Source organism: Oncorhynchus kisutch, linkage group LG17 (genome assembly GCF_002021735.2).
Source record: "Oncorhynchus kisutch isolate 150728-3 linkage group LG17, Okis_V2, whole genome shotgun sequence".
Classification (NCBI taxonomy): Eukaryota; Metazoa; Chordata; class Actinopteri; order Salmoniformes; family Salmonidae; genus Oncorhynchus; species Oncorhynchus kisutch.
In genome coordinates, this window is record NC_034190.2 from 21,462,565 (window position 1) to 21,486,491 (window position 23,927).

General features: G+C 44.3%; 1 protein-coding gene across 2 annotated transcripts; it reads left to right on the forward strand.

Moving 5' to 3' along the window:
- Positions 1–248: 248 nt before the first annotated feature.
- fbxl2 (F-box and leucine-rich repeat protein 2) lies at positions 249–21,585 on the forward strand. 2 transcript variants are annotated; one of them, XM_020505214.2, is made up of 14 exons: positions 249–891; positions 4,025–4,086; positions 5,086–5,140; positions 8,981–9,055; positions 10,801–10,895; positions 11,059–11,223; positions 12,547–12,673; positions 18,395–18,469; positions 19,774–19,901; positions 20,038–20,098; positions 20,197–20,241; positions 20,363–20,419; positions 20,540–20,752; positions 21,045–21,585. In XM_020505214.2, exons 1-14 carry the CDS (start codon positions 862–864, stop codon positions 21,150–21,152), a joined length of 1,296 nt encoding a protein of 431 aa, XP_020360803.1. In that variant the 5' UTR covers positions 249–861; the 3' UTR covers positions 21,153–21,585. The 2 variants fall into 2 exon arrangements, with proteins under 2 accessions (XP_020360803.1, XP_020360802.1); XM_020505213.2 differs by having other exon boundaries at positions 251–891; positions 19,771–19,901.
- Positions 21,586–23,927: the final 2,342 nt, after the last annotated feature.

A 23,927-nucleotide genomic window follows, 5' to 3' on the forward strand; every position in this document is an offset into this window, starting at 1 on the left:
TTGCTGTACACTCCTCATCCAAAGTCATCACGTCTCATTCGATTAAATACATTAGGCATACTATGCATGCACATATGATGGGATAAAATCAGGTATTAAATGATATGGAAGTCCCTCGAATGTGTGTTTTTTGTGTAAACGAGAATAGAGTAGGAGTAGTATATCAGTGATCAACACTGGTAACAGATTCGGGGGTCCCTGTATACCAATGTTTTCAGATCCAAAACCGGACCGCGCACGTTTGACATGTTCAGCGACATACCTCACCGTTAACGGACCGGCGGATATTTTGATGTTACGTGGCTGAACATCTCTGAAGCGAAGAGAACTCGCAATCAAAACAAGTTGGCCACGCGTGCTTTTCCCGCAGAAATGACGTCATCACCACGGTCCCTTCCCATGTCCACGATCGACAACAGCTCCTAGAATAACAGAATACACAGTTAAATTACTGGTTGTTCTTCCATCTATAAACGGATCAAATATATTTGATCATTTCTTCCACATTTTTGACGTTTCGAGCAAGAGGGAGGGATACTGAGGCCAGCTGATTTGGTCTGAGAGGCGGAAGTGAGGTCACCAGGAGCTCGTCCATGTTATTATTGTTATTTTGGTCGCTGGCAGTGTGATGAGACGGACTGGAGAGCCGTCGGGCTCCAAGACTAGGCTACTGCTCTTCCAGGCCGCCCCAGACTAAACCTCACAGCCACCCCCGAAAAAGGAGCACTGTCGCCAACAGGGGAGAGCGCCCAGCCTCTTCGACCGTCACAGGCGACAAAAACAATACGGTATTCGGCAAACCCAACGCTAGCCCCAGACTTGTATGTGTGCGGTAACACACCGCGACGTGCCTCCGCAGATATGAACGGCATCACCAAGGGCAGGTTCGAGGTAAGAGCTGGGGAAACGGGCCGGAGAGTGTGTATGTAAACGGATATGAACGGTAGTAGGTTTTCCGTAGGGTGACACCGTGTGTGTGTGTGTGTGTGTGTGTGTGTGTGTGTGTGCGTGCGTGTGTGTGTGTGTGTGTGCGTGCGTGCGCGCGCGCATGTGCGTGTGTTTCGGACCGTGCACTGTTCTAATTTTATATGCTGGAGGGAGCTGAGGCTTTGTTGGTCAAGGGTAATCCGAAATCCTGTTATTGTCCAGACAGACGCCTCAGCTGACAGCGGCAACACCGAGCTCAGTTTGCGGGACAGGCTGGGGTGAAAGGCAGGGTTGGGTGATGGTTGGGGCTGGGCTGATGGATAGGGCTGGGATTGGGTATTAGAAGACTAGTTGGGGCTGACATGGCTCTGGGCTGGCTGTGGCTTTTCTAAGGACAGGACTGGGGTAGCTGTTATCACAACCCAATCATTGTTTACTCAGCTACAGTCATTATAGTTCTCTGGGAGTGATTTGGAGTCAGAACTACAATGTATGTGTAAGCAAACAATATGGTGTATAGGTGGTGGGCTGGAGAGAGATTGGGACTAGATTGGACTGGTGCTGAGGTATAGGGCAGGAATTGGGACCAGGACTGGACCTTGACAGAGGGCTGGGGATTGGTTTGGGTTATAGGGCTGGGGATTGGTTTGGGCTATAGGGCTGGGGATTGGTTTGGGCTATAAGGGCTGGGGATTGGTTTGGGCTATAGTGCTGGGGATTGGTTTGGGCTATAGGGCGGGGGATTGGTTTGGGCTACAGGGCTGGGGATTGGTTTGGGCTACAGGGCTGGGGATTGGTTTGGGCTACAGGGCTGGGGATTGGTTTGGGCTACAGGGCTGGGGATTGGTTTGGGCTACAGGGCTGGGGATTGGTTTGGGCTATAGGGCTGGGGATTGGTTTGGGCTACAGGGCTGGGGATTGGTTTGGGCTATAGGGCTGGGGATTGGTTTGGGCTATAGGGCTGGGGATTGGTTTGGGCTATAGGGCTGGGGATTGGTTTGGGCTACAGGGCTGGGGATTGGTTTGGGCTACAGGGCTGGGGATTGGTTTGGGCTACAGGGCTGGGGATTGGTTTGGGCTATAGGGCTGGGTATTGGTTTGGGCTATAGGGCTGAGATGATTTAGTCAGGTAGAGAAGCGCCTAGGGTCTCCCACCCCTCTGTCGGTAACAGAATCCTTGGGTTGGTCAAGCTATAGAACGGTCACTACAACATACATGTTATGTAGGCAGTGGCACCAGGCTCCAATTTCCTCCCACTGGGAACCAACCAACCAGCCAGCCTGGTTGAGTTTAGATAGGAGGGTGCAGAACATTTTGCAGACAGAAATGTCATGATTAAAGCTAACATAATTCCCCACTTAACAAAAGTAGGCTATGTCTGTTGTACATCATATATTTCTATGTGAAGGGATTGTGCCTTACTGAACACAGTAGGTAGGGTAGCATGTGGTCTGTAATGGTTATCTTGCTGTGTTGACATTTCCTCAGTATGTCATGAACCAGCTCCTGTCTGATGGCTTAGATTCCCCAGGCCTGTATGTGTGTGTCACTGTGTATAAATACCACAGATTCCTTGTTAAACATCTGGGGTTGATGTGACAGCACTTGACCTTCTCATATAGGAGGCTCTTTTCTGCATAATAATATTGGTATTAGTGAGTGAGTGAGTGAGTGAGAGTGTGTGTGTGTTTCCATCAGTGGATTTCTCAATTGTGCTGCACACTAACCCTAACCATCTTAGAACCAGGCTGGAAACCATGCCTACATGGTTGAGTGTGAGGAGCTGCAGTTTGGGGAAAATATTACCCACAGACCCAGCAGCATTCCCCGTTCTTGCTGGACATTCCCGACCGGTATGTAGCCAGAGGTCTGGGAGTGCCTGGAGACTGGTCTGGGAGTGCCTGGAGACTGGTCTGGGAGTGCCTGGAGACTGGTCTGGGAGTGCCTGGAGACTGGTCTGGGAGTGCCTGGAGACTGGTCTGGGAGTGCCTGGAGACTGGTCTGGGAGAGGAACTCCCCAGGTTGGAATGCTGCTCTGCCGGCTGTAGGAAGCATAGAGCTGGGGAACACTGGAACATTCAGATTCAAAAAATGTCATGAAAGGAAAAAAGAGCTGTGGATTCTAAAGGGGCCCAACAAGTACAAATAAGCATTAGGCTCAAGGTTCCTCTGAGTCTAGGTTACTCCCTCTCCATAGCTAAAATGTTTTTTTTGTGTGTGTGTTTTGTAGGGCTGAGTGACTAGTTCTTTTTGAGGTTGGTTTTGGTTTGATTATTTTTTTAAATAATCACTGTTTTTCAATTTCGTTTTTTCGCTAAATAAAATTTACATTAAATGCACTGTGCATTGTTGGTTGAATGCTGTAACAGCACAGAATAAAATAATGAATAAAGTCCCATGGTGGTAGTGACTGCCCATTACTGCTTATCACTTATTAACCATCATTTATTCACTTAAATAACATTTGTTTTGATGACTTTATTATTTAATTCCAAGTCATCATCTCTATAGAGCTGCTGCCATTGCTGTCTGACAAAATCACTATTTTAGTCATTCTTCAAAGTACATAAGGAATACTTTTATGACTGCTGAATACCAACTATCAATCACTTAGATCATATGTTCAGGTAGAGATACCTTGTGAAACAACGGCTTTCTATCCCTCTTGCGCAATCTCTTTTTCGAGGACTCTGCATCTGCTCTACATAGACCAGACAAGTAAGCGGGCAATTATGGTCATTGTAGTTAATTACCACGTTTTCAGAGCTAAACTATGTAGAATATTGGCCTGTTGGAAACTACAACTCCCTACTCCATCACACAGTACAGGCTTAATCTGATTTTTCTCTACAGAAACTGAGCATTGAGCGCACAGAAAAAAAAAATGAACAAAATGGAATTCAAATAATTGAACCGCTGTCAGTCAATTTATTTAAAAAAGGTAAAATAACCTACATTTCCTTTGATCGCTCATCACTAGTGTTGTGTGTGTGTGTGTGTGTGTGTGCAGGCCTGTGTGTGTGTGTGTGTGTGTTCTATCGGGTGCTTGTTACCATGGCGACAGTGGTTCTGATGTGGATGTCTCTCTCTCTCCAGGTGTTCTCCAACAGTGATGAAGCTCCCATTAACAAGAAGCTTCCCAAGGAGCTTCTGCTCAGGTGAGACACACACACACACACACCCACACACCTGAGTGCTCGCCCCAGGGCTTAAAGTGAGGGTAATTTATTAAACAAGGACATTGTCTGGAGTCCCTTAGCAGACGGTTAACCGTGTGTGTGTGTGTGTTGCCTTGGAAAATATTGTCTGCTAGTTATGCGACCTACAGAGCATCATTACGTCCTACAGCGGCTGTGTGTAATCCTACTAATCTAACTGAGATCAATGTCTAACATACACATTTAACATATCCTGCTAATATAACTTGTGTGTGTACAGAATGTGCTATAAATAGCCTCTGTGTTGGTGGGGAATACTGCAGTGCTCAGTTCCAGCTGTGTGAACTTCAGACAGACAGAACCCACCTACATACACCATTATACCAGTGTGTGTGTGTGTAATGGAACCCAGAGTGTGTGTGTGATTAAAGTAGACAGCCAATCAATGGCCTCCGCCACGTTCATTAGCCAGTCATCAGAGAGACCATCGATCTGCGCTTGTCTGATTGGTCAGGTGCTTCATTAGCCACTGAGTGGAAGTGTGTGTACATGAGCTTGCATCAGTTCTTTTCTGGACTCCTGACACATACATGTCAGACATACATGCCCCAACATGCCCTCGCTGACCACACAAACACACACACTGCCTTTGTCTCTGTCCATGAGAGGGAACAATGGACAGTGCTAGTTTCCTGAGGGTGGGAGTATGTGGGGTTAAGGGGAAACTACTGATATGAATAGGAGGAACTCTGTCTGTGTGTTTGACCTGACCCACTGGCTTACCCCTGTTGGCTAATAGCTTCACGCTAATTCAATTGGCCTATTCCTCTGTAAGGCTACATGCTATTGCTAAATTCACTGGCCAATCTCTCTGGAAGGCTATATGCTATTGCTAAATTCACAACCAGTCCCTCTGCCAGGCTACATGCTAACCCCACTGTCCTGTCCCTAAGTACAACTAAAAAAATGCTCTCTCTATCTCCCTCTCTCTCTCTGTAGAATCTTCTCCTATCTTGATGTGATCACATTGTGCAGGTGTGCCCAGGTATCCAAGGTAAGGCCCACCCCTACAGACATGGCAGTTGGTGGTTTTAGACTGACTGGTATCATGACTACTTAATGTAATTTGGGCCGGACCTATCCAGAGCGCCATACCGGCACTTCTAATTTTGGGGCTATTGCGTACTGTAGCCTATCGCCTGCCCAGATTCACACACAGAGGCAAACTACGGTTGATTATAGCGGAATGAAGGCAGGATCTGCAATGGAGAGAGGGCATGCATTTCCTGATTCCGCTTTGTTCACGTTTATTTGTCGCTAGTCTGTGAAGCTGTGCGTGACAGTAGGCTGTTTGAGGTTGAAAATCAGTCAGCCTGAATGCGCTTGATGTGCTGTTCCAAATGGTCAAATGAGGGTTTGTAAGGTCATGGAAATTAGTTTTATAATTTTTGTTAATGTAATTCATGAAGGCACACTTTTAAATATGAGCAATCACTTAAATCTACATATCAGCCATTATCGGAATGACCCTCTGTTTGTGCCACGTGTGTGTGTGTGCCAATGCAAGTGGCGGTTGTGAGAGGAGAGAGAACGCAACATTTAGCAGGTATAAAATAATGACAGACAACAGACTAACTAAATACCTGCTACAAGTTGTTTTGAATTTGCCATCTCTAATTAATTATAGCTGAGCATCAATGTCTTTGCTGCCTTTCCACAGGCACTGCACCGTTGTGAAGCAGGGATTTCACTCTATTAAACAGGACCGACTTATGCCAAGTCAAGCACTGGCCATGTCTGGAATGGCACATCGCTCCGTCCGCGGGTCCACACATGGTTGATATATATTTGATCATCCCCGGGGCTGGGGAGGAGCGCGCGTTGTGGTGTTACCTAGAACGGCAGTAAACAATCTGTCAGGCAGATTCTGTGTTATGCACAAACCACCCGATTAGAGTAAAATCATTAGATTACAATGTGAAAATCATCTTACCAATATTGTATTTTCTTGTGTGCAATTAAATACATATAAACCAATCGTATGGTTAAATGTGGTACCCGATACCTTTTTGAATGGTGATTTGGAACCACACTTCGTAGGTCTAATGTGGTTTTAAAATTTTGTTTAAACCTTTATTTAACTAGGCAAGTCAGGTAAGAACAAATTCATATTTACAATGGCGGATACTAGACCCTTCAATGGTGATTTCGGACAATTTCAACAGAGACCGAGTGCACCTGTTCACCATAGAAAACATCACTGGGCAGTTTTCTTGGGAGTGCGAAGTGAACAGTCACACTCAGCGTGCAACAGCCGCCCAGCGCAGAGCTCACATCCTACTTACTTGAAGATGTCTTCTCTTCAGAGGAGATGATGAACCACTGGCATGGTGAAGAGGGTATAAGGAGCGCTCTTGGCCAACGATGCCCGAAAATACTTCTGCAACTGTGCAACAAGAGTTCCGTCTAAACGTGTTTTCAGTGAAGTGGGCAATAGGCTATTGTTACCCAACTCCACAGTCTATTAAAGACAGAAAAGGTGAACATGCTTGTGTTCAGAAACGTTTATGTAAGGTGTGATGAAAATAAAAAAAAAGCCTGAATGGTTCAACATTGAAATGAGTCTTTTTTTTACATTTCAAAAGCCAATTCACAGATGCATCTTATTAGAAAGAACTGTATCCTGGGCCTAGAACTGTATCCTGGGCCTAGAACTGTATCCTGGGCCTAGTAAAAATATTATGTTAATTGTGCCAGTGTGTCTTTGAATACTACTTTTTTACACTGTTATTTATTTGGTTAATTTCGTCCATTTTGTTTACTTGATTTATTTTGTCATTTGTAGCCTATCAAATGTGGGTTATTCATTTTATAGGTGTATTTTTTTTTTTGCATGCTTATTCGATAGGAAAAAATGCATAAGTTCAATGTGTTAATTTTTATATAAGGTTCATTTGTTATTCAGGTGTTATAAACAAATGTTTTATGTGATTGTTGTTGGCTGTGAAATAAATGCACTATTCGTAATAGCTATTCAAAATAAAGTTGATTGTGAGACTACCCTGACACTTCATGCATTTATTTTGTTGTTCCGGCTTTTTAAAGCGCTGCTGTGGGAGCTTACGTAGGCTAATGCCCGTTGCGCAATTCAAGGATATGAATAAACACTTAGACAATAATAGAAATGTTAGTTTTAGTACTTGACTTGGGCAGGAGCTCACCAGAGCTGACTACCGGCACCTCAAATGTTCTACTGCTTCTAGAATATTAGCTCTAAAGTATTGTGGATCTCCTACTCCTAAATATAAACAGTACCAGCACCAATTTCAGTCTAAGTTAAGCACTGGTTAGTTTCTAAGTTTAACTTATACAATTAATGTTTACTGCAACTTTTATTGCCCGTAGTAGTCTTGTATAAGCCTATATTTTGGGCTGTTTGGATTGCAAGGATGGATTTTCCAGGAGCACCCAGTAGGGGAAAAAAAACTAAAGCTTTGGTCAGGTGGAGGCCAGAAACTTATGGTTTGTTTAAACTTCCCATTCAATTATTATCTCTTATTGTTTCTCTCTCTCTCTCATTATGACCTTAACATGATTTTATTTAGGCCATTCGAAATAACATAACACTTTCTGTGAATGCTGTTACTGCTCTCCTAAATTCATTCGATGGTTAATCATAAAAGAGTAAGTCCCATTCAAATCTAATGGGGATAGGGAGGAAAAGGGAAATGAAGCTTTTAAAACAACAAGCTGGACACAGTGTCTGCTGCAAAAGGCCCACGATCATTCGACATTGGAGACGTGTGAGAGAGCAGTGTTACCTGACATTTTGTGCAGCTTTTGGCGCTCCCCACTTTGTCTACAATCTGTTCTTGCATTATGTTAATAGTAGGCTGTCTTCCTACTTACCACATATTTATTGAAATAGGCTATAATAAATAGGAATATGTAGGTCATTAGGCTATAAATAAATAGGAATATGTAGGTCATTTGGCTATAATAAATAGGAATATGTAGGTAATTTGGTTATAATAAATAGGAATATGTAGGTCATTTGGCTATAATAAATAGGAATATGTAGGTCATTTGGCTATAATAAATAGGAATATGTAGGTCATTAGGCTATAATAAATAGGAATATGTAGGTCATTTGGCTATAATAAATAGGAATATTTTTATTTACCTTTTTATTTAACTAGGCAAGTCAGTTAAGAACAAATTCTTATTTTCAATGACGGCCTAGGAACAGTGGGTTAACTGCCTGTTCAGGGGCAGAACGACAGATTTGTACCTTGTCAGCTCGGGGGTTTGAACTTGCAACCTTCCGGTTACTAGTCCAACGCTCTAACCACTAGGCTACCCTGCTGCCCCCGAATATGTAGGTAATTTGGCATGTTGCCTGGCTGTGTGCTGCCCAACTCCGGTGGGGCCAGTCATGTAAAAAATAAAAAAAATAACGAATACCCAAACTATTGTCTGTCACATCATAATGTTGTCTCCATCAATGTTGTCTGTCTAACTTCGTTGATCTTCAGTTATAAACTGGGTGGTTCGAGCCCTGAATGCTGATTGACTGACAGACGTGGTATATCAGACCGTATACCACGGGTATGACGAATCATTTATTTTTACTGTTCTAATTATGTTGGTAACCAGTTTATAATAGCAATAAGGCACCTCAGGGGATTGTGGTATAGGGCCAATATAGCACGTTGCGTTGTGAATAAGAACAGCCCTTAGCCGTGGGTTATTGGCCATATAGCACACCCCCTCTGGCCCAACCTGTTCTACTGAACACAGCCCTGGTGTGTGTTGTAGGACTGATAACACCATCACTCTCTTCTCTGTCTCTCTCTTTCCCACTCTTTCTTATTTCCTGTCTCCCCCCTCTCAGGCGTGGAATGTCCTGGCCTTGGATGGTAGTAACTGGCAGAAGATTGACCTCTTCAACTTCCAGACAGACATAGAGGTGAGAGGTCAGGGTGAAGGGTGAGGGAGGTGATCCTACATATACACATTCTGAAAGTGTATGCACTCACTGTACTGTAAGTCACTTTGGATAAAAGTGCCAGCTAAGTGGCATATATTATTATATTTAGCATTGTGTGTGTGTGTGAGCAGTATTATGGGGCTGCTCGCCCAGGGCTTAGTACTGTGTCAGTAGGCTTTGTTGAATGTCTGACGTCACTGATCCTCTCTCTGAGTCACGTAGGTCACACCAGTCTCTCTCTTTCTCTCTCTCTCTTTCTCTCCATTTCACTCTCCCTTTCACTGTCTCTATCTCTCTTGTAATGTGTGTATGTGTAAGCTGAATTGTACCAATAAAGAATGGTAAAAAATTCTCCCCACTCTTCCCAGTAGCGGTGCATGGGTAAATCACAGGGGAAGCTAAGCCAGGGGGAAAAAAGCCATATTACATCCTATGTGTTGTGATAATTGCATTGTTTGCTCTTTAATATAACCTATTGATTCGTATGTCATTTTGTCTGTCGCAAACAGTTACATGACCTACATACAGCATGGTCAAGCAAGTGAATGTTTCCGACATTTTCAAACTTCTAAACAACCATTTAGAACCATGGAGAGTTACCACAAGTCGTAAAGAAAACAGGAGCTGCCTCCACTATTCCAGCACCATTTCAACTTCAACATCATCAAATCACCTCTGCTTAGTCTAATATAGTGACAACTAAAAGATCCCATAAACTATTTAGTCCCATCAATGTAAGCTAAATATTATGTGGCTGTCCATGTTACTGGGGTGTGTGTGTGTGGAAAAACATGTCGACTCACCCTACTTGTATAGAAACACCAATGACATCCTCCTCTCTTTCATGTTGCCGAAACGGTCTATGACTGTCATACAGTACATTCTTTTAGTTTTTGTTATCCTAGGCTACCTGGCTAAAATGCTTGCTCGCTAGCCTAACTTCCTTTCATGGGCAACGATGCGCCAGGCTAGCTAGTTAACATTAGCCTTCTACATATAGCTACATATTGAACTTCCATCCTCTCAGGCCAGGGGAGCAATTTATGCATTTTCGATTAGATCATAATTAAGTAAAACCACAAATCTAAATCCCTATCTCCTTGCATGGCTAGTTTAGGAAAGGGACGATTTTAGCTAGCTAGCCACCAGAGCGAAATCCATTTTATTCTCTGAATGACGTTCTGCTTTTGATGTGATGTGATTGGTGTGAAGCCAAATCCAAACTGGCTTCCCTTGACACTTTTTCTTTGGTGCTCCAGGACCATTCACAGTTGAGCTCACTCAGTTTAGCTCAACGCTGATTGACTATTATTATAATTTATTTTTTTATCAAGGGAGGCCAAATGCTCACTGACTTCGCAATGCTACAGGTGGCAACAATGTCATACTCTATGTGACCTGACAGCATCAGATAGATGGCTACACACATTGAGAAAGAGGGGTGCTGTTTAAAAATAAAAAAATTAATGCATTATAGGACAAAACACACTTTTGGTTACTACATGATTCCATATGTGTTATTTCATAGTTTTGATGTCTTCACTATTATTCTACAATGTAGAAAATAGTAAAAATAAAGAAAAACCCTTGAATGAGTAGGTATGTCATAACTTTTGACTGGTACATATATATACACATTTAATTTAATGGTCCGTTCCCTTGGGATCCATGAGTACACGCCACTGACTCCTCCTCGTCCTCTCTCTCTCTCTCTCTCCCTCCAGGGTAGAGTAGTGGAGAACATCTCCAAGCGATGTGGAGGCTTCCTGAGGCAGCTGAGCTTGAGGGGTTGTCTCAGTGTGGGGGACGCATCCATGAAGTGAGTCCTTCTCCATAGGGCCTCTTACACTCTTAGTACAACCAATGTTGCTTTCCGTTCACATTTTCAACTTGGAATGTTATTTAGCTCCCTGATTCAGTTACTTCTCCGTGACTCTATGATTTGATTACCTATGATGACTGTGGTATTTGTCACCTGTCAGGACGTTTTCCCAAAACTGCCGTAGCATTGAGGTGTTGAACCTGAACGGCTGCACTAAGATCACAGACAGCACCTGTCTCAGCCTCTCCAAGTTCTGCTGCAAACTCAAACAGCTGGACCTCACCTCCTGTGTGTCTGTTACCAACCACTCCCTCAAAGCTCTCAGGTAAGTGTCTGAAATGGCTCCTTATTCTCTATATACTGTGCTACTTCTGGCCAAGTGTTGCAGTTTATTTTACGGTACAGAAATGACAAAGTATTTACTGTAAGGTTAAAATGGTAATTACATAATAAGCACCAATACATTACATGTTTGTTTCTTTGGAATTCATCACTACAAGCATAATTTAGTACCCGGTAACACAAATTACCCATTGTCACCATATCATTTTCTAGTAAGTCCCAGGTAAATAAATCCCGATTGAAACAGTAACGTGCAGTTTAATACATCCAAATATACTGAACAAAAGTATAAAGCAACATCCAACAATTAACAATTTTACTCAGTTACAGTTCATATAAGGAAATCAGTCAATTGAAATAAATTCATTAGGCCCTAATCTATCGATTTCACATGACTGGGCAGGGGCGCAGCCATGGGTGGGCCTGGGGAGGCATTGGCCCACCCACTTGGGAGCCAGGCCCACCTACTGGGCAGCCAGGCAGAGCCAATCAGAATGAGTTTTTCCCCACAAAAGGGCTTTATTACAGACAGAAATTCTCCTTAGTTTCATCAGCTGTCCGGGTGGCTGGTCTCAGATGATCCCTCAGGTGAAGAAGCCGGATGTGGAGGTCCTGGGCTGGTGTGGTTACAAGTGGTCTGAGGTTGTGAGGCCGATTGGACGTATTGTCAAATTCTCTAAAATTACATTGGAGGCGGGTTATGGTAGAGAAATTAACATTAAATTCTCTTGCAACCGCTCTGGTGGACATTCCTGCAGTCAGCATGCCAATTGCAATCTCCCTCAAAACTTGAGATATCTGTGGCATTGTGTTGTGTGACAAAACTGCACATTTTAGAGTGGCCTTTTATTGTCCCCAGCACAAGGTGCACCTGTGTAACGATTATGTTATGGTCAACTTCTTCATATGCCACACTTGTCAGGTGGATGGATTATCTTTGGAAAGGAGAAACGCTCACTATCAGGGATGTAAACAAATTTGTGCACAAAATTGGAGAGAAATAAGCATTTTGTGCATATGGAAAATGTCTGGGACCTTTTTGTTTCAGCTCATGAAACATGGACCAACACTTTACATGTTGCGTTTATATTTTTGTTCAGTGTAGATAGAAAACAGGGTGTGAATCAGTGAAGGTTGCTGAGGGGAGGACTGCTCATAGTATTGGCTGGAATAGAGTCAATGGAATGGTATCAACCACATGGAAACCACGTTTGCTACCCATTCCATTGACTCCATTGCAGCCATTTATAATGAGCCATCCTCCCATCAGCAGCCTCCACTGGTGAATATGTGTGTCTCCCTTTAGTGATGGCTGTCGTATGTTGGAGATGTTGAACCTGTCGTGGTGTGACCAGATCACCAGAGATGGCATCGAGGCTCTGGCCCGGGGCTGTAACAACCTACGAGCCCTGTTCCTACGCGGCTGTACACAGGTACACACACACATACTGTACACACGCTTTGAATTGATTACAGTGGCGATTTTAGCCTGTAAATCTGGTTGGGGCAAAAAGAAAATAAGAAGTGGGATGCATGCCAGCAAAGCCACCACATATAAAAACATAGATGATATGGCAGACTTGCTTAAACTAATGTGGTTTCTACTGATAATTGAGATTTACAAACTATGGCATAAAGGGAGGACAAGAGGATAAGAGGCAATCCGTAATTTAGATTAAGACATTAATGACAGAGCTAGGACAGACATAGTAAATATAACAATTTGTTCAGCACTTTTGAAATGTACAGCGACAGAATTCAGAACATGGGCCGTTCTTACAGTCAGAGCCATATAAACAGGCAGTATTCAATGATTGCGTTTCTCTAAAACAGGTTATAGGCTATTTGTGCACCACCAAGTTAGAACAGTAGGCAAAATTAAGAGGTGAAAATAGACCAAATTATTAGGGTGAGGTGCATTGAACACCGTTTGGGTCTTTGCGTGTCAAAAAAGATTCACGTCATGTAACACTATTTGATGCGTTAAATAAGCTTTTTCAAATAACACAATTATATTATAGAATGTTGTGTGTGCTGAATTTGCACGTGCAAGACAAGCGCCACCACTACTATCAGTAGCATTGTCAAAGCTGTACAAAATAATTAGCCAAACAAGCACACACCGGGACACACCGGGACACGAACGATGTGTTTACAATACCACGTTGGTGAAAATACACCAAATTATTAGGGTGAGGCACATGGGCTACTAACAGCTTACTACACAACATACACTTAGTATTACTTTCTCAACTATAGTATACATTTCTCCCTTGCATATTACATCATTTATGCAGCAGCATACAATAGTCTTTTGGACTCATCTTGTGATGTTGGCGCAGGGATCCTTTGTTGATAAAATTTGGCATCAAAGTCTGTCATTCTCTGTATTTATGGTGGGAACTCAGCCACTCCATTGAATAGCAGGCTTACGTTAGTGCTTTCTTTGCAAACGCTTGCAGTTAGCCACTGATTCCTTCCAAACGACTCATTGTTGAATTTGCGATTTCCAACTTGTTGTGTAATCTTTATGTACAATGGCCTATGAGCACCGATACGTTTTATCTATAATTTATCTTTGTTATTTCTCTTCATATGACAAAGATTAAAAAGGACTTGCCAGTAGATTGTCAACTTGATGACAACTAATGATGACTGCTAGCTAAGACTTTGAAAGTAAGATGTTGACATGTCCAATCAAAGCTACTGTAAATATAACGTGATTTGATGTCATTCTATCTGTGGCCAATGATCTTGAGCCTTCTTGGATGGGCACTTCTAATATAACTCTATAGCAGAACCCAAGGGGCTACAATTTTCGAGCTCTAACCTTAGAATTGGTGATGACGTACTGTCCCATGAGTGACTGAGCCAATCAGGCGCAACGCTCTGTATTTTCTGCTGGCTAGCCCCGCCACCACAGAAAGCACTGAGCTAGGCTGAAACACCTGCATTTTGGAGCCGCTTTAATCAAAAAAGAGACCATGTTTGGATGCAGCTTTCTTAACTCAATTACTTTAAAAAAAAGTTTTTACATTGTTTGCAAACTGATATGTAACACGTATTAATGCAAGCAAATCAGGCAAGGCCCCACAAAAAGAATATATACACTGCTCAAAAAAATTAAAGAGAACACTTACACAACACAACGTAACTCCAAGTCAATCACACTTCTGTGAAATCAAACTGTCCACTTAGGAAGCAACACTGATTGACAATAAATTTCACATGCTGTTGTGCAAATGGAATAGACAACAGGTGGAAATTATAGGCAATTAGCAAGACACCCCCAATAAAGGAGTGGTTCTGCAGGTGGTAACCACAGACCACTTCTCAGTTCCTATGCTTCCTGACTGATGTTTTGGTTACTTTTGAATGCTGGCGGTGCTTTCACTCTAGTGGTAGCATGAGACGGAGTCTACAACCCACACAAGTGGCTCAGGTAGTGCAGCTCATCCAGGATGGCACATAAATGCGAGCTGTGGCAAGAAGGTTTGCTGTGTCTGTCAGCGTAGTGTCCAGAGCATGGAGGCGCTACCAGGAGACAGGCCAGTACATCAGGAGACGTGGAGGAGGCAGTAGGAGGGCAACAACCCAGCAGCAGGACCGCTACCTCCGCCTTTGTGCAAGGAGGAGCAGGAGGAGCACTGCCAGAGCCCTGCAAAATGACCTCCAGCAGGCCACAAATGTGCATGTGTCTGCACAAACGGTCAGAAACAGACTCCATGAGGGTGGTATGAGGGCCCGACGTCCACAGGTGGGAGTTGTGCTTACAGTCCAACACTGTGCAGGACGTTTGGCATTTGCCTGAGAACACCAAAATTGGCAAATTCGCCACTGGCGCCCTGTGCTCTTCACAGATGAAAGCAGGTTCACACTGAGCACAATGTGACAGACGTGACAGAGTCTGGAGACGCCGTGGAGAACGTTCTGCTGCCTGCAACATCCTCCAGCATGACCGGTTTTGCGGTGGGTCAGTCATGGTGTGGAGTGGCATTTCTTTGGGGGGCCGCACAGCCCTCCATGTGCTCGCCAGAGGTAGCCTGACTGCCATTAGGTACCTAGATGAGATCCTCAGACCCCTTGTGAGACCATATGCTGGTGCGGTTGGCCCTGGGTTCCTCTTAATGCAAGACAATGCTCGACCTCATGTGGCTGGAGTGTGTCAGCAGTTCCTGCAAGAGGAAGGCATTGATGCTATGGACTGGCCCGCCCGTTCCCCAGACCTGAATCCAATTGAGCACATCTGGGACATCATGTCTCGCTCCATCCACCAACGCCACGTTGCACCACAGACTGTCCAGGAGTTGGCGGATGCTTTAGTCCAGGTCTGGGAGGAGATCCCTCAGGAGACCATCCGCCACCTCATCAGGAGCATGCCCAGGCGTTGTAGGGAGGTCATACAGGCACGTGGAGGCCACACACACTACTGAGCCTCATTTTGACTTGTTTTAAGGACATTACATCAAAGTTGGATCAGCCTGTAGTGTGGTTTTCCACTTTAATTTTGAGTGTGACTCCAAATCCAGACCTCCATGGGTTGATACATTTGATTTCCATTGATCATTTTTGTGTGATTTTGTTGTCAGCACATTCAACTATGTAAAGAAAAAAGTATTTAATAAGAATATTTCATTCAGATCTAGGATGTGTTATTTTAGTGTTCCCTTTATTTTTTTGAGCAGTGTATAATAAACACAGAAATACGAGCCGTTGGTCATTAATATGGTCAAATCCAGAAACTATCATTTTGAAAACTAAATATTTATTATTTCAGTGAAATACGGAACCGTTCCGTATTTCATCGAACGGGTGGCTACCCTGTGTCTAAATATTCCTGTTACATTGCACAACCTTCAATGTTATGTCATAATTTTATAAAATTCTGGCAAATTAGTTCGCAACGAGCCAGGCGGCCCAAACTGTTGCATATACCCTGACTCGCAATAGAAGTGACACAATTTCACTTGGTTAATATTGCCTGCTAGCATGAATTTCTTTTAACTAAATATGCAGGTTTAAAAAATATATACTTCTGTGTATTGATTTTAAGAAAGACATTGGTGTTTATGGTTAGCTGCGTGGAGCGATTGTGATTCTTTTCCCGAATGCGCTTTTGTTATATCATCCCCCGTTTTGGCAAATGCCGATTACCAATTTGTTATGAAAACTTGAAATCGTCTCTAAATAATCGGACATGCCAACTACATGACGGACCTGACTCCAAATCCAGACCTCCATGGGTTGATAAATTTGATTTCCATTGATAATTTTTTTGTGATTTTGTTGTCAGCATATTCAACTATGTAAAGAAAAAAGTATTTAATAAGAATATTTCATTCATTCAGTTCTAGGATGTGTTATTTTAGTGTTCCCTTTATTTTTTTGAGCAGTGTATAAATACACACACCGTTAAAGTCGGAAGTTTACTTACACCTTAGCCAAATACATTTAAACTCAGTTTTTCACAATTCCTGACATTTATTCCAATTAAAAATTCCCTGTTTTAGGATCACCACTTTATTTTAAGAATGTGAAGTGTCAGAATAATAGTAGAGAGAATTATTTATTTCAGCTTTTATTTCTTTCATCACATTCCCAGTGGGTCAGAAGTTTACATACACTCAATTAGTATTTGGTAGCATTGCCTTTCAATTGTTTAACTTGGGTCAAACATTTCGGGTAGCCTTCCACAAGCTTCCCACAATAAGTTGGGTGAATTTTGGCCCATTCCTCCTGACAGAGCTGGTGTAACTGAGTCAGGTTTGTAGGCCTCCTTGCTCGCACACACTTTTTCAGTTCTGCCCACACATTTTCTATAGGATTGAGGTCAGGGCTTTGTGATGGCCACTCCAATACCTTGACTTTGTTGTCCTTAAGCCATTTCACCACAACTTTGGAAGTATGCTTGGGGTCATTGTCCATTTGGAAGACCCATTTGCAACCAAGCTTTACCTTCCTGACTGATGTCTTGAGATGTTGCTTCAATATATCCACATCATTTTTCTACCTCATGATGCCATCTATTTTGTGCACCAGTCCCTCCTGCAGCAAAGCACCCCACAACATGATGCTGCCCCCCCCCCGTGCTTCAAGGTTGGGATGGTGTTCTTCGGCTTGCAAGCCTCCCTCTTTTTCCTCCAAACATAACGATGGTCATTGTGGCCAAACAGTGCTATTTGTGTTTCATCAGACCAGAGGACATTTCTCCAAAAAGTACGATCTTTGTCCCCATGTGCAGTGGCAAACCGTAGTCTGGCTTTTTTATGGCTGTTTTGGAGCAGTGGCTTCTTTCTTGCTGAGCGGCCTTTCAGGTTATGCTGACATAGGACTCGTTTTACTGTGGATATAGATACTTTTGTACCTGTTTCCTCCAGCATCTTCACAAGGTTCTTTGCTGTTGTTCTGGGATTGATTTGCACTTTTCGCACCAAAGTACATTAATCTCTAGGAGACGGAACGCGTCTCCTTCCTGAGCGGTATGCCGGTTGTATGGTCCCATGGTGTTTATACTTGCGTACTATTGTTTGTACAGATGAACGCGGTACCTTCAGGCGTTTGGAAATTGTTCCCAAGGATGAACCAGACTTGTGGAGGTCTACAATTTTCTTTCCTGAGGTCTTGGCTGATTTCTTTTGATTTTCCCATGATGTCAAGCAAAGAGGCACTGAGTTAGAAGGTAGCCCTGATATACATCCACATGTAAACCTCCAATTGACTCAAATGATGTCAATTAGCCTATCAGAAGCTTCTAAAGCCATGACATCATTTTCTGGAATTTTCCAAGCTGTTTAAATGCACAGTCAACTTAGTGTATGTAAACTTCTGACCCACTGGAATTGTGATATAGTGAATTATAAGTGAAAGAATCTGTTTGTAAACAATTGTTGGAAAAATGACTTGTGTCATGCACATATAGTAGATGTCCTCACTGACTTGCCAAAACTATAGTTTGTTAACATGACATTTGTGGAGTGGTTGATAAACGAGTTTTAATGACTCCAACCTAAGTGTATGTAAACCTCCGACTTCAACTGTATATTGAATCTTTATTTGTTTTCCTTAAGTGTGGTGCTCAAAACAGGTGGGGATGACGGGTCGCCACTGATTGATTATCAGTAGTGATTGGTTTCTTTGTGTTGTGTTCTCTACAGTTGGAGGATGGAGCACTGAAACCCCTTCAGAAACACTGTCCTGAACTAACCACTATCAACATGCAGTCCTGCTCAGTAAGACCGAGAGAAAGAGATGGAGAGAGTGTGTGCATTCATTAGTAGGGATTGAAAGACAGAACATGTGTGTTATTTATAAGCAGGAGATTAACACCCCCTTTACTTTTTTTTCATTTCAAATGAATTCAATTGAGATTATAATGTCAAAGTGGAATTATGTTTTAAAAAATGACAAGATGAAATGTCTTGAGTCAAGCATTCAACCCCTTTACTACGGCAAGCCTAAATAAATTCCGGAGTAAAAATGTGCTTAACAAGTCACATAATAAGTTGCATGGACTCTGTGTGCAATAATAGTTTTAACATTTTTGAATGACTACCTCATCTCTGCACCACACACATACAATAATCTGTCCCTCAGGCGAGCAGTGAAATTCAAACACCGATTCAACCACAAAGACCAGGGAGGTTTTCCATTGCCTCGCAAAGAAGGGCACCTATTGGTAGAAAAAAACAGACATTGAAAATCTCTTTGAGCATGATGAAGTTAATTACACTTTGGATGGTGTATCAATATACCCAGTCACTACCAAGATACAGGCCTCCTTCCTAACACCGTTGCTGGAGAGGAAGGAAACCGTTCAGGGATTTCACCATGAGTACAATGATGACTTTTAAACAGCTACAGAGTTTAATGGCAGTGATAGGAAAAAATGGAGGACGGATCAATAACAGTGTAGTTACTGATAGAAGGAAGCCTGTACAGAATAAAAATATTCCAAAACATGCATCCTGTTTGCAATAAGGCACTAAAGAAAAACTGCAAAGAAATTCACTTTATATTCTGAATACAGTGTTATGCTTGGGGCAAATACAACACATCGCTGAGTACCACTCTTCATATTTTCAAGCATGGGGGTGGCTGCATCATGTTATGGGTATGCTTGTCATCTGCAAGGACTAGGGAGTTTTTTAGAATAGAAATAAACGGAATAGAGCGAAAGGAAAACCTGGTTCAGTCTGCTGTCCAGCAGACACTGGGATAAAAATGACAATAACCTAAAACACAAGGCCAAATATACACTGGAGTTGTTTACCAAGATGACATTGAATGTTCCGGACTGGCCTAGTTACAGTTTTGACTTAAATCGGCTTGAAAATCTATGGCAAGACTTGAAAATGGCTGTCTAGCAATTCAATCAATTTTAGTCCCACCTTGGAACACAACAAAATGTGGAAGTCGAGGGGTGTGAATACTTTCTGAAGGCACTGTAAGTGATTGCAGAAACAGACAGAGACACAGACAGACAGACCGAGAGACAGACAGATATGCACGCGTAATGTGTGTTTGTTAACAGCAGATAACTGATGATGGCTTGGTCAGTCTGTGTCGGGGGTGCCACAAGCTGCAGGTCCTGTGTATCTCTGGCTGCAGTAACATTACAGACGCCTCTCTCACTGCTCTGGGTCTCAACTGTCCCCGACTGAAGTAAGAAATGGGAAATGTGTCCCTTTCTTGTAATTGTGGATTAGGTCTACTGATAAACACCCCATACATACACTAAACCAATGCATAACCAATGCATAACCAATACATAACCAATGGTTGGGTGTGTGTGTGTCAGGATCTTGGAGGCTGCGCGATGTTCACAGGTTACAGATGCTGGGTTTACTGTACTGGCCAGGGTAAGTGCTTCTCTGTCTCCTTCGTCACTTTTATTCTGTCTTGATCTGTGTGTTTCGATCCCTGAAATGCTGACCTGATGCATCTTTTGTTTCAACAGAATTGTCATGAGATGGAAAAAATGGATTTAGAAGAATGTATTTTGGTAAGATTTCATGGGGTTATTTTCTCAGACTCAATCTACAGTTGCATTCAATAAGAGATTTATTGAGCCTGTCTGATTATGTACTGTATCTGGGTTTGATTGAGTCTGTCTCCTCTCACAGGTGACTGACAACACACTAGTCCAGCTCGCTATTCACTGCCCTCGCCTGCAAGCACTGGTACTTATTGGTGTGTGTGTGTGTGTGTGTCTTCATTCATAACTCCCCCCTATCAAACTGTGTGCGTGTGTGTACATTACAGTATGTAATATAGTTTCTACTGTCTATCCTCTCCACCAGTCTCTCTCCCACTGTGAGTTGATAACAGACGATGGTATCAGGGCGCTGAGCAGCAGTGTGTGTGGACAGGAGCGCCTCACAGTGGTGGAGTTGGATAACTGCCCTCTGATCACAGACGGGACTCTGGAGCATCTGAAGAACTGCCACCGTCTGGAAAGGATAGAACTCTACGACTGCCAGCAGGTCACCAGGGCCGGCATCAAACGCATACGGGTCAGTCATCACCATGACTCTCTTACTGCACTACATCTCCCAAGCTGCATCACTGTGGCTGTAATGTCAAAGCTCCTGCATGGCCTGGTGGGAGTTGTAGTTTACTGAGGCTGATGTTGCTCCTATGGAAATAATAGAATGACCTGCACACTGTTGTAATATACGCCAATATAGTTTATTGCAACGTTGCAGGCTGTCATATGAAATACATGGGAGAATATACAACAGTGTGAAATATTGTTGGATGTGTATGCTACATTGGGAATGACGTTGCTCCTCCGTCTCCATACAGGCTCATCTCCCAGAGATAAAAGTCCACGCCTACTTTGCCCCGGTGACACCCCCTCCTTCAGTGCACGGCGGGGGCCAGAGGCTGTGTCGCTGCTGCATCATCCTCTGACAGTGGAGGGCCAGGGGGGGTCAGCTCTGCCTGCAGGTCCTACTGCTGTGACCCCCCCCAACAATCACCCACCTGATCCCTGCAAGATGATGAGACAGACCCTGAACCCCACCACTACACAACTACACCCTGAACCCCACCACAAGACAACTACACCATAAACCCCACCACAACTACACCACAATACCTGGAACCCCACCACAATACAACTATACCACAATACCCTGAACCCCGCCACTACACAACTACACCCTGAACCCCACCACTAGAAAACTACACCACAATACCCTGAACCCCACCACAACACAACTACACCACAATACCCTGAACCCCACCACAACACAACTACTCCCTGAACCCCACCACAACTACACCACAATACCCTGAACCCCACCACAACACAACTACTCCTTGAACCCCACCACAACTACACCACAACACTTTGAACCCCACCACAACTACACCACAAAACCCTGAACCCCACCACAACACAACTACACAACTATACCACAACACCCTGAACCCCACCACAACTACACCACAACAACCTGAACCCCACACCACAACAACCTGAACCCCACCACAACTATACCACAATACACTGAACCCCACCACAACTATACCACAACACCCTGAACCCCACCACAACACAACTACACCCTGAACCACACCACAACTACACCACAATACCCTGAACCCCACCACAACACAACTACTCCCTGAACCCCACCACAACTACACCACAAACACCCTGAGCCCCACCACAACACTACTACAGCACAACACCCTGAACCCCACCACAACACAACTACACCACAATACCCTGAACCTCACTACAACTAAACCACAAGCACCCTGAACCCCACCACAACTACACCAAACACCCGGAGCCCCACCACAACTACACCAAACAGCCTGAACTCCACCACAACACAACTACACCACCCTAAACCCCACCAGAACACAACTACACCACCACATAACACCCTGAACCCCACCACAACACAACTATACCACCACACAATACCCTAAACCCCACCACTACACAACTACACCACAACACCCTGAACCCCACCACTACACAACTATACCACAACACCTTGAACCCCACCACAACACAACTACACAACTACACCACAATACCCTGAACCCCACCACCACAATACCCTGAACCCCACCACAACTACACCACATCACCCTGAACCCCACCACTACACCACAACACCCTGAACCCCACCACAACACAACTACACCACAATACCCTGAACCCCACCACAACACCCTGAACCCCACCCCACCACAACTACACCACAATACCCTGAACCCCACCACAACTACACCACAATACCCTGAACCCCACCACAACACCCTGAACCCCACCCCACCACAACTACACCACAATACCCTGAACCCCACCACAGCTACACCACAATACCCTGAACCCCACCACAACTACACCACAAACACACTGAGCCCCACCACCACACAACTACACCACAACACCCTGAACCCCACCATGACCACAACACACTGGACCCCACCACAACACAACTACTCCACAACACCCTGAACCCCACCACTACACAACTACACCACAATACCCTGAACCCCACCACTACACAACTACACCACAATACCCTGAATCCCATCACAACACATTGAACCCCACAACAACACAACTATACCACAATACCCTGAACCCCACCACAACTACACCACAAACACCCTGAACCGTACCCCGACTACACCACAACACAGTGAACCCCACCACAACTATACCACAACACACTGGACGCCACCACGACTACACCACAACACCCTGGACCCTACCACAACACAACTACACCACAACACACTGGATGCCACCACGACTACACCACAACACAATGGATGCCACCACGACTACACCACAACACCCTGGACCCCACAACACCCTGGACCCCACCACAACTACACCACAACACCCTGGACCCCACCACAACTACAACACAACACCCTGGACCCCACCACGACTACACCACAACACCCTGGACCCCACCACAACACGACTACACCACAACACAATGGATGCCACCACGACTACACCACAACACCCTGGACCCCACTACACCACAACACCCTGGACCCCACCACAACTACACCACAACACCCTGGACCCCACCACAACTACACCACAACACCCTGGACCCCACCACAACTACAACACAACACCCTGGACCCCACCACAACTACAACACAACACCCTGGACCCCACCACGACTACACCACAACACCCTGGACCCCACCACAATACGACTACACCACAACACCCTGGACCCCACCACAACTACACCACAACACCCTGGACCCCACCACAACACGACTACACCACAACACAATGGATGCCACCACGACTACACCACAACACCCTGGACCCCACTACACCACAACACCCTGGACCCCACCACAACTACACCACAACACCCTGGACCCCACCACAACTACACCACAACACCCTGGACCCCACCACAACTACAACACAACACCCTGGACCCCACCACAACTACAACACAACACCCTGGACCCCACCACGACTACACCACAACACCCTGGACCCCACCACAATACGACTACACCACAACACCCTGGACCCCACCACAACTACAACACAACACCCTGGACCCCACCACAACTACAACACAACACCCTGGACCCCACCACGACTACACCACAACACCCTGGACCCCACCACAATACGACTACACCACAACACCCTGGACCCCACCACAACTACAC

Bases quoted from the DNA above. Each gene is read 5' to 3' on its own strand.
- fbxl2 (XM_020505213.2), top strand. From the start codon at position 862: ATGAACGGCATCACCAAGGGCAGGTTCGAG. The intron at 10,896-11,058 runs GTGAGTCCTTCT...GTCACCTGTCAG, and splicing joins GTGGGGGACGCATCCATGAA to GACGTTTTCCCAAAACTGCC. The intron at 20,242-20,362 runs GTAAGATTTCAT...CTCCTCTCACAG, and splicing joins ATTTAGAAGAATGTATTTTG to GTGACTGACAACACACTAGT.